General features: G+C 32.0%; 1 protein-coding gene across 49 annotated transcripts in view; it reads left to right on the top strand.

Moving 5' to 3' along the window:
* bt (projectin protein bent) overlaps window positions 1–12,172 on the top strand; it is a 242,254-nt gene that overhangs the window by 16,701 nt on the left and 213,381 nt on the right. For 25 of the 49 annotated variants that reach the window (XM_073955521.1, XM_073955471.1, XM_073955529.1 and 22 more), the window contains 3 exons: window positions 5,339–5,770; window positions 7,438–7,459; window positions 7,719–7,881. In XM_073955521.1, the coding sequence (XP_073811622.1) occupies window positions 5,458–5,770; window positions 7,438–7,459; window positions 7,719–7,881 (498 nt within the window). In that variant the 5' untranslated portion in view covers window positions 5,339–5,457. Of the gene's footprint in view, window positions 1–5,338; window positions 5,771–7,437; window positions 7,641–7,718; window positions 7,882–12,172 lie in introns of those variants that run through there. The other 24 variants (XM_073955438.1, XM_073955135.1, XM_073955446.1 and 21 more) reach the window with 2 other exon arrangements.

Here is a 12,172-nt window from a genome sequence, read left to right as displayed (position 1 = left end):
CTCATGATAGAATCTCTCAAATAAAACGCTTGCATTTAAATTATGAATGGTGGCAAAATTAAACGGCAAGCGTTTTATTTGAGAGATTCTATCATGAGAAAAAATATGTATATTTATTGAGGGTAACCGACAAATTATTTTTTAGTTTTAAGCGCATTTCTAAATAAAACACTGAAACTTAATTTTTTTAAATTATTTCTTTTATTGAAAGGCATAGATATACCCCAGGAAAAAAGTCTTCCCAAAATCATGGGTTTTGTAAGGGATTTTTGGCAGCCGTAACTACTCGCAAACCCCCTTTTCTTCCCCATTATCCCCATTATTTTTACAAGGGCTTGTCGCACTCAGTTTGTAGTAATATTATGACCACTAGAATAACTAGTTATTCTGTGGCCACTAGAAGTTGAAAAGTAAGTTGAAAAAAATTCTATTTTTAGAACAGTTGATGTAGAGATTTTTTTTAATTTCATCACACTTCTTACTTTTATTTTACTTTATTTTATTTCGCTCGCTGTGCGAGTTGAACACACGAACCCTCTGATTTCTAGCCAAAGACACTACATACTATGCCACGCACACGAACATTAAGGGTTGCTTCAGAACTTAAATGTGCAGTGCACATTTGCAACACGAACTGTTATTTTTTAATTAAAAAAACTCGCGTGCCGACAGTGAAATACATAACAGACTCTAATGAAAGAAAAACGTAATAGAATAATTTATATTATTATATTATTATTATTATTATTATTATTATTATTATTATTATTATTATTATTATTTATAAAAGTAAATAATAATGAAGTGCCCACTTCTAAAAAGAAGAAAACAAAAATATAGAAGCATCGTTGTATAATTCTCATTAGTTTTGAAATAACACATTCTCCTCTCAAAGTTAAAATCATCAGCGGGAAATCGGTATCTGGATTCAAATGATTATAAAATTTAATAAATAGGTACATTCATATTACAAATACATATATGTTTGTATATGAAAATTGTATTGATGTTATTATCAATATTAAATTCGATTTCTTCTTTGTCTCACCTTTTTGGATTCAATTATAACATTTCCATTTTTTTAAAGACCAGCTACAGAAAATTATCTATCAGCTAGTTAACTAAATATATATTATTATACAATATGTATTTAGTTATAGGAAATGTAGTATCATCTGAGGGTTCGATGTCATGCGGTGTGCCACAAGGCTCACAAGGCTCCCCACTTATACAACATTTCGATTTACGATTTTCCTCACGAAGTAAATGGGTCCAAGGGAATACTTTATGCAGACGATTCACTCCTTTATGCTCATGATGAATCTCCATCAGTTGCTCTGCAATATGCCTCGACGCATCTAAATCAAGTTAGCAATTTTTATTCGCAATGGAGAATAAAAATCAATGTTTGAAAAAATAATGCCATATGCATTCGCAATGCTTCAGGTAAATGCAAGTATACAGTGGTACCAGAAAGTAAGAAACTAGATTTATATTTGCGTGTTAACAAAATTGATTTTAAAGTAAATTTAAAATACCTTGGCGTTAATTTTAACAAGTTGTTGAAGTTTAATAAACGCGCTTTTTATAATTTAGAAAGAGCCCATCGTATAAAAGTTGCCATTGCAGTTCTTTTTAATAGTAGTTTTTTGTCTACAAAAACTAAACTTTATCTATAGAAAGTAAATTTAAGGTCAGTACTTCTGTATGCCTTTGCAATTTGGATTTTGATCGTCACCAACTACAATGAAACAATTCGAGATTTTTTAACGATACGTCCTCCGCAAGTGTTTAGGACGGACTTTTAACTCACTGAATAAGCGATATTCTAATGAATATATTAATAGAGAAAGTAAAATTATACCTTATAACCGTTTAATTAAAAACATTTTGGAAAGCGGAAAGGAATTTAGCTGGATAAACACGAACTATCTATCAGCCATTGGAATTTAATTGGAATTTAAATTTCAAAACTCAAAGGTCAATAGATTAAATGTGAAATAGCCATCCGAATTGCAAATGTTTTGAGCAGCACTGTACCTCTTAGGTCATAACAGCTCAACTCGAAAGAGAATTAATTAAAAATATCACTATAAATGACGTTCGACTTAATAAGACAAATATAAAAAAATATTAATTTATATCACATGTAATTGTAGGTCTTCAGACCCATTTGACATAAATTACAATATGCCACAAAATTGGCTTAACCTATATAAGGAGAAACTACCCATGCGAACACACTATTCAACATAAACAGATTAAATGCTTAAAAATAACTAAGTTACATTATAGAAGCAATGTAATAGCAACTACTCGATTAAAATAAACTAATTATGGACAATATTATTTATATGATTCATAAATTAAGCGCAACTTAAAAGCAGGATAGACAAAAGACATAACAATCATTAACAAGTAGGAACGGCGTTAAGTTCGGCCAGGCCGAACTTGTTATACCCTCCACCACGAGTTGTATTGAAGTAAAATGGAACAATTAATTTCCGTTTGTTCGGTAAAACAATGTGGCTAACCTTCAAAATACCGAAATTCAGGAGATGCCGTTCCATGGGGGCTATACCTACAAATTTCTGGCGGAAAGTTTTTAGACTCAAAGAAGAATAAAAACCAATTTTCCTATATTTCGGTAAAACCTTCAAAATACCGAAAATCAAAAGGTACGCTTCTATGGGGGATATGGAAGCCGCGGACCTAAACTGATAATTCTATTCTGGAATATTTTATAACCCCATGGAAGACTAAATAACAAATTTCAGTCTTTCGGTGGGATATTGACGTCACAACCTTCAGAATTACGAAAATCTGGAGGCACCGTTCTATGGGGCCTATATCGAAACGTGGATCTATACTGACGAATTTTAGTCAGAAAAGCTTTTACCTCCAACAAAGACTAAATACCAAATTTCAAAATACCGAAGATCATGAGGCACCGTTCTACGGAGGCTATATGAAGGCATGGACGTAGTATAATGAGGGTAAAACCTTCAAAATACCGAAAATCGGGTGGTTCCGTTCTATCGCGAAGGCGTTTACCTGTACCGACAAATTTAATATGGAACGTTTAATACCCCAATATTCTGTGGAATATTGAGGCCACAACCTCAAAATACCGGAAATAGGGAGGTACCTTTCTACGGGGGCTATACTAAGGCCTATACCGACAAGTTTCTTGGGGAAAGTTTTATACCATCAACGAAGACTAAATACCAAAATTCAGCCATTTCTGACTAATATTGAGCCCACAACCTTCAAAGCACTGAAAATCGGGAGGTACCGTTCTATGGGGGCTATTTGACAAATTTCTGGGGAAAGTTTTATACCCCCAACGAAGACTAAGTATCAAATTTCAGTCATTTCGGTGTGATAATGAGGCTAAAACCTTGGTACCGTTATATGGTGGCTCTATAAAAATATAGCCCAGTTGCAATACCAAACATCCTAGGAGTAACAGAAACTTCTATCCCAAATTACAAACCTCTATCTTAAAAATGGCGAGCTGTATCTTGATTTCAACAGACGGACGGACGGCATTTATTGAAAGTCTGCTAGAATACGCTGAATACGAAAAACTGAAATTTCTCAAAACTACCCATAAAGCTAACTTAGCCTAAAATGACACGCTTATTAAATGAACTATGCTTGGTATAAGCAATTGATTACTCCTCGTTGAATGGAAATACTCAAAGACTCGTATTAAAAATTTCTGACACTGAGAAACCACTACATTATAAAGAAGCAAGCGACAATTTATAAACGAAGAAAAAGTTCAACCAAGAATTTTGTGCACATAATTGGAAATATGGTTTCTATCATTTACATTATAATAGCCTGTTTCGCTAAGACGATTCTCAAATTCGTTCGAACTACAACCAAGCTTCTGTTTAAAAAAAATAGTTTCATTTTTGTTTTGAATGAAACAGAAATTGTCTACAATAACAGGATTTTGGTGGAAATTCGAACTAATTTGGATTCGAATCATCTTAGAGAAACTGGCCGTAAATATAAAGTGCTTCCCTGTTGATCCATAAACGCAATAGTTGTAAGTTAGTCCGAGTTTTATCCGAGGTGATTTTAACGCACTATACCATTGACGACATAAAAAGAGCTTTCCCTAACAAATAGTGACAAAGAAAAATCAGTGCTGTAAAGGGACCTCAGAGAATTCTTGGTTTGCCAAAGTTTAATCCAATTTTCTGTCATATGTTAACTAAATTCGTGCGATTTGTGTTTGGTTTTGTACATATAATAAATGGTATGTATAAGTATACTCGTATATAGTATATATATTAGGGTTATAATTTTATGACATTTGCAACTTATTTTATTTGTACTGACGGATACATTTTTTATTAATAAATATATATTTTTTTGGTTTTAATCGACATTACTAAACCACTCTTCATTAGCCTAAGCCATATTTTTATTAGGGTTATACTTTTATGAATTTTATGCTAATGTACATTTTTATTTAATTTTAACAGATTGATAAATGTTCATTAATAACACTGTGCTACAGTGAAAATTTGCAGGGGTTCTGATGCATAAATTCGGTATTGTGAGAGTCCATGGAAGACGAAAATACCTTTGGTTTCATTGGGTCACTTCGTTTTTTGATTTTATAACAATAAATATAGGGAAAATGGGCATTCTTGGATTTTCAACTTAAAACGGACATAACTTCTTCTTTTTTTATTTAAAAGGTAAAAATCATGTTTTTTGAACAAGCCATAATTTTTAAAAATCGGGTAATAAATGGTTAAGTTATAGCGATTTAAGTGTGACAAAAACGCATTAAAAACAGGAAATGCTTTTCCTCGTGCTCTTGGCTGCGTAGAAGACACCAAACTGCATAATTATTTACTTTTATCAAAAAGAAAATTTAGTTAGCATTACAAAATTGGGAAAACCAATGAAATCGTTTTTCACTACATTTACCGTTATAAAATCAAAAAACGAAGTGACCCAAAGAAACCAAAGGTATTTTCGTCTTCCGTGAACTCCCACAAAACTGAATATATGCATCCGAACCCCTGCAAAAATATTTTGTCAACTTTTGTAGCATAGTGTAATTAATATTGTGTTTTAATCGTCAATACCAAACTCTCCTCATAAGCCTAAGCCATGTTTTTACAACATCGTGATATTTTACAGTATTAAAAGCAAATATATAGCGTTATGTCTCTAGTCACGATTGACACAGGAGTGATATTTTTTAGAGTTTTCTTTTATTTATTTTTTGTTATAGCCCTAATGTATTGCTTTGTGAAGTTTTTATATTTCAAGCACTAAACTGTTTTTTTTTTTTTTTGCAAAATAGCAACTATAAGGCTGAAAAAAATCAACCAGTAATAGATGAATACCTTGATTCTATAAAATTGGCAAGAATCATTCCAACCCAGTCAGATTGATTCCTTGTTAAACAGTTTTAAAATCGGAATGGGAGTTGTGGAAGATTTTGCCCCATCTTTTATTAAAAAACCACAATTAAGGCAAGAGGATGATGGAAACAGATTGATTTTTGAATGTCAGTTACAATCGTCGCCTGCTCCAAATATTGAATGGTATAGAAGTGATACACTCGTAGTGCCAAATGACAGAACAAAGTTAAAAATAATTCCAATAGAAGGGAATAAGTATACAGTATTATTGGAAATTGATGATGTATTAGATACAGATGCTGGTCTCTATAAAGTGAGAGCTAAAAACAGTTCGGGCGAAGTTTCCGCTTCTATCAATCTGAATTTTTCTCGTAAGTAAACTGCTGTAGAAAGTATTGAAGTTATTTCATTTTCACAATGTAGTTTTAAATCAGTGTAGATTTTAAAAAGATCATATCGGAGTGGTACTTGTGCTTCAAAGTTTACAAAAATCTGAGCCACGCAAGCAATAGAAACATTTTATTTCTAATCTTCATTTTAAAATAAAAACACAAATGTAATAAAATTCCTTATTTTTTTAAATGTAATAATAAAATTATCAAACTTATTGCATTCTTTCAATGATTCCTACCTTGTGCGGTCGTAATTCCAACTTTTAAATATATGTAAATATTAGGGATAGGTAATGGAAAGCAATAATCGATTTTTCGACTATTCGATTATGGTCTAAACCTAAAAATGCGATTTTTCGGTCTTGCGATTATTTCAGTTGTCTTAAAACTCGACTTTCGACTTTTTCATAACCGCAGATAATCGATTATAATCGACTATTCGTCGATTTTCGAGTTTTCTTTTCAAACTGTAAATAAAACCGCCAAAAGTGCAAAACCGCCAAGTCAACAATCTATGGTCAAACTCGAAAATCGATCACAAGATAATCGATTATGCGATTATCCTTCCAGACAAAAGTCGACTACGATTTTTAGGTTTTTGACTGCAAAAAATCGATTAATCGATTAACCGAAAGTCGACTTACCTATCCCTAGTAAATATATTGGTTTTCCTAAAAATAGTTTGTTCTTCGGGCAAAATGAATGTAGTGTTAAACTAAAAAAAATCCACGAAGCCAAATTTTGCTGGTGTGCAAGGTAAAATTACATGTTTGCAATTCAATTATTCTAGGTCAAAAACCTAAGTTTGATTTTTCTCGATAGCGGTATGTTTTATCGAACAAAATCAGTTGATCTCCTGACAAGAGTCACATCATACGACATTTTAAATAAAACCGATCGCCTTACATCGGATCCATCTTTATTTACTTGGTAATTTGTATGGAACCAATTTGGATTTTCTCATTTATTACCCATTCCTTTTGATAATTGTACGGTTCAATGAAACACTTAAATACTTCAAATCATACCTGCTCTTGCACAGAAATTTAGCACTACCATCTGCCTAGCTCTTTATGAAAAATGGTTTAAGTGGCTATTTTATTTTTTGTGTAATAATCTTTTTAAGTTGGGAAGTTAAATTTCAATCGACAACTTAAAATGAGGTTTTCTCGAAACTTGATTTTATTAAACGTACTAGATTCAACAACTAAATAAATATATGACAACGTCAAATGTTGACCTTTGACCCGAATAACTGCACACATAGTAAACCCTAGTCACCACCAAAGTTTGGTTTTGTGGAAGTTTTTATTGTTTTCATATGTCTAGTTTGACCGGACTAGACAGAAATGAAAAGACGTAGGCACATTTTATATTTTTCATATACTTACAAACATTTACTCAGAAATGTAACTACAACTAACGGGATTCAAAAGGCGAAGAAGTAAGGATCTCGATACCTCTTAATAATTTATATTTTTGAAGTATTTAGAATGTTGCTCTTTTAAAGTGGTAAGACCTTATGATATAAATACATAACATGAACTAATTTATGGAAAATGTATTAACCTATGCAACAATTAATACCGTATTGTATTTCTTTTGCTCGCGACATGGATTATGATTAATCTTTGACACAATAACAGCTGCAGACGAGCCAAAGGAAAAGTAAGAAATATCAATATTTGTCACAAAATATTATTTTCCATACAAGTACTAACAACTTTTCTCTTGCAAATATTTTTATTTGTAATTTATTCGCTCTGCTTTTTATTAATGCATAATTCCTTTGCTGCTTATATCGCTTAAAATCAATAGAAGGAAGTTTTTCCTTCTCGCATATATTGGGGTAAGTTTCTTGTTTTTTTTTTTTACATTTGTGCTCTCTATTTTAAAAATTGTAATCATTCCAATTTTATTGCTGCAGACAAATCGATGGGTTCGCACCTACATTTGCGAAGAAACCCTCAATTCGACAGGAGGATGAGGGCAAACGACTTCTATTCGAGTGTACTGTTAACGCAGATCCGCAGCCGGTAATATCTTGGTTCCACAATGACAAAGTTGTGAAGGAATCTTCACGTCATAAGGTAATATATAACTATTTAATATATTTGCTGTACAATACGAACTAATTTGAAGGGATATGTACATATATGTATATCATTTTCATCACTCTATTCTCGTTTGAGACCAAAAAACATCCACATGATAATTTTATAACCTCGTATCCCTGTATCATATTTTGATGAGTTTTTATTTAAGATTGCAATATTTCTCGGATATAAGCACTGCGGAAAATGCAAGGAAAATAGGGGGGGATTCTTATATCACAATCCCGTTTATAAGCACATTCGGTGCATACATACAAATCCCACTTATAAGCAAACTCTATGCATATAGTGCGATTCTCCAACTCGTTTTTCGAGTTACCGACAAACATCCGTAAAATTAAAAAGCAAAATTACGAACGGAAAGTTCAAATAAATATTGACAGGACTCTTGCTCTCGGTAAAACATTTCGACTACTTCTTATCGGTTGTAATCTTACCGAAAAATTTCGTTAATTATTGAAATTATAAGCACTTTAATTTCACAGAGTTTTGGTGGTAACCAAAATAAAAAATAGTTAGAGAATGACACTACAGCATAAAATTCCATGTCGATATAAAGAAATAGGTTGATCACTTCGAGAGTTATCGTGCGTACCAGGCAGACCGACGCACAGTGGGGTGAGATCCCGAAAGAGGCAGATTAATTCAGGGGAGCATTTGGGTGGTCTAGTGTTAATATTTTTCGAATGTCTACGCCTCAATTAATATAACGGAACACAGTTTTGGTGCATATCAGGGGTTAGAAGAGGGTTGTCGAAGCCCTCATAAATTTGGGACCATAAAAGTAGAAAGTATTTTCACGGTTTTATTTACATTTCTTATTTAAATAATCTCAGATGTTTCAATATGTTCAATTATTGATTGCCATTTATTTCTAGACTAAATTCAGTCCCATATTTCAAATTTCATCGAAATCCGACATATATAGCGTGTGTGGTACAGAAAGTACGTGAAATCGGCCGAAAATATATATGGAAGCTATATCCAAATCTGAACCGATTTCGATATAATTTAGCACACTTATTTGTAGACCGAATTTAGTCACACATTCCAAATTTCATCGAAATCGGACGCATATAGCGTGTTTGGTGCAAATAGCAAAAACGTGAAATCGGGCGAAAATATATATGGGAGCTATATCCAAATCTGAACCGATTTTCACCAAAAGCAATAGCGTTCTTCCTATGGCTAAAAAAATTGTAGTCCCCAATTTTCAGCTGAATCGGACAAAAAATTCGACCTGTACGTTGCGAACAAAAATATATGGACAGACGGACGGACATGCATAAATCGACTCAGAAAGTGATTATGTGTATATCCCCAAAAGGAACTATGGGTCTATTTCGTTTCATTTTGTATGTTACATACAAATGCACAAAGACATAATACCCCTTACCACAGTGTGGTGTAGGGTATAATAACAACCATAAGTATAATAGCGAGGAAAAAATCCATAATTACCAGCTTTTTAATAAATGACTATTTGCACCATTTCTTCAATAAAAAAATAACGGCACGAGTTATGAGTTGATTTTGAAAGAAAACACTCTACACTAAAATACAAAATTAAAATTTGCACACCTCTCAGATACTATCTTTTTTATAACTCCATGTACTTTCAGAAAATATGGAAAATATGGACACATTTTTATTACTTAATTTTAATTATAGTTGTACACCACATTTTCTATAACGCGTTTTTTCTAAAATGTTAATAAGTACCTGTATTTGACTATTCCATTCAAAAATTATCACTTTTGATACGCAAAATCAAAAATATTACACATTAAAAACAGCTAATTTTATTTTTTTGCGGGTACTTTTGAAAATGTGAATAAAAGTTCAACTTTAGCACAGTGTAACTGTAAAAATAAACAACATATGACCTTGATATTTTCGGTACAGACGTAGAATTCTTTACCCTATAACCGTATAATAATAGTTGTTCCAAAAACCGAATTTCATTTTTTGAATTAATCTGCGAGTTTTGAGATTTCAACCATCTGTGCGACGTTAGACAGGCAGACCGACGGACGTTTCCAAATTGTCTGAAAAAGATTTCGCTGAGGATATTAAAATTTGTGTCATCAAAATAATGGCTTAGTCTAGAGAAAGCATTGGCTTGATCACGAAAAACATAGTATCACATGGAAAAGCTATGAAAATATTGAACTTTTGTTAAGGGAGTACCCGAACCAAAATAAGGTCTTAAACCACATATAATATATGCAAAACCCAATTCCGTTTCAGGCCATTTAGAGTACATAGGTTATGAAAAAATTTCCCAGTACGAATTCCCTGGTTGTTGCGGATAAAATGCCGCGGTTTTGTTTCTGATTCTTAAGAAGAGATTATTATCGAGATGCTAATTATTTAATTGAGTACAATTATTATTTTAATTAATTAACTAATTATTTTAATGAGTACCAAAAGGTTATTACGAAGTGACCCTAGTCAGCAGATTGTATAATATTTGTTAAATTTTATTAGTATGTATTCGCTGAATTTACAAAAAATGAAATATTTTTTAAATGTAACCCAAATTTTTTGCAAAATATTGATCCATTTACCCGTCATAAAATTACATAAATATTTGTTTTGAATCAAAACTCTACGGCGAATCTATTCATACCACAACTTTAAAGATTGGTCTAATATTTGGAAGTTATAGCCAAACTGTGCTCATATTTGGGACAAAACATATTTGGTTCATAAAAATGGTTTTTACATGCATTAAAAAAACATTTTAGATCCGGAACGTAAAAATCTAAAATTTGCAATGGAGTACGAAGAAGGTAAAAATCTAAAATTTGCAATGGAGTACGAAGAAATCGAATGACAATTGTAAAAATTATGCCCGAAAAATATGATTTTTAGACAAATGTTCGCACAAACTTTGAGATTTCTGTGAAGCTGTGTGGACTACATCCATGATATACATATCAAATAACTCAGAATCGCGAGTACTAGAATCCTATAAATGATATTTTCAAAAAACCTGTTTCGGAACACGACTAGAAGAAAATATTAAAAAACCCTTAAAACCAGGCTTTAAAATATTAGCATCATTTAATGACAGACGCAGATCAAACTTTGAAAAGTTATGTGCATTAATGCAATTATCCTTATTTAGTTAGGTCCTATTTTTACTTAAGCAGAAAAACCGTGATAAGTGTGGTTTAACCATAAATCGAGAGAAAATAAGAAAAGACACTTTGGCTTCAACCCATTTTATAACATAAATATATAAATATATAAAAACCAATATTTATTACCAAGTCCAAAAACATTTCATTTTTATCCAAAAGAATTTAATTTGTTAATAAACAATCACAATTATTACGTTATAAAAGGGTAAACCTTGGCTTCAGCATTGTTAAATTTTCAAAAATATTACCCAGGGTATATTCGCAATTTTTTATTTAGCACAAATATAAAGCAAGAACAAACCCACCAAATGGTGACCCAAAGAAACCAAAGGTATATGGTAAAAACCAAAAATCTTTTACAATCGATGAATCCGAGTTTCATCCTTACAGAATTCAAACTGTAAACACATTCTATATAGTATGACAGAATTTCTTTAAAGTGGAGACTTTTAGGAGGGATCTTATAATATCGACCATTAAAAATAATTTACGTGAAAGCTGTGTTGGAATCAATGTAGACAAATGGGAAAAAATGGGTTGAAGCCAACAAATGTTTCTGATTTCTGGCTTAACTTTTAATTTCATAGGCCTATGGCCAAAAAAGACTCAAAGAATACTCCAAGGACAACATGTTACTGCATCCACCTAAAATTGATGATGACATATTGAAGCCGGAATTTCGGGGTTTTTTGAATTTTTTAATAATCCGGACGCGTAACAATATAATATTCAAAACTCATAATAGGATTATAGTACTCGTGATTTTACGTCGTTAAGTGTATATCCCAGCATCTTAGTAATTGGAGTCTAAATGCCAAAATTTGATGTGTGAATTTTCTGTAAAAACCTATATTTTGCATTTATAATTTACAAGCGTCATTCAATTTCCTTTAAATCCCGGCTGAATTTATTTTTACACCACAGATCTTATGAGCCCTTTCGGGTTCAAATCCATCCACTAATACCTTGAAAATAGGAAGATCTGCAAAAATATATTTTGACAAATCGCGATTTCCTTTGAAAATATTAGCATATATGAAATCCTTTATGCGCGATTATAATATTTGCGAAAAAGCATGGCCGTTGATTTTCAATAAATCGCGAATAATATTTTTTGA

Source organism: Musca autumnalis, unplaced genomic scaffold, assembly GCF_047663935.1.
Source record: "Musca autumnalis isolate F117 unplaced genomic scaffold, ASM4766393v1 scaffold_1, whole genome shotgun sequence".
NCBI classification, from domain to species: Eukaryota; Metazoa; Arthropoda; class Insecta; order Diptera; family Muscidae; genus Musca; species Musca autumnalis.
Note: the sequence above shows the minus strand (reverse complement) of the source record. Positions and strands in the feature narration are given on the sequence as shown.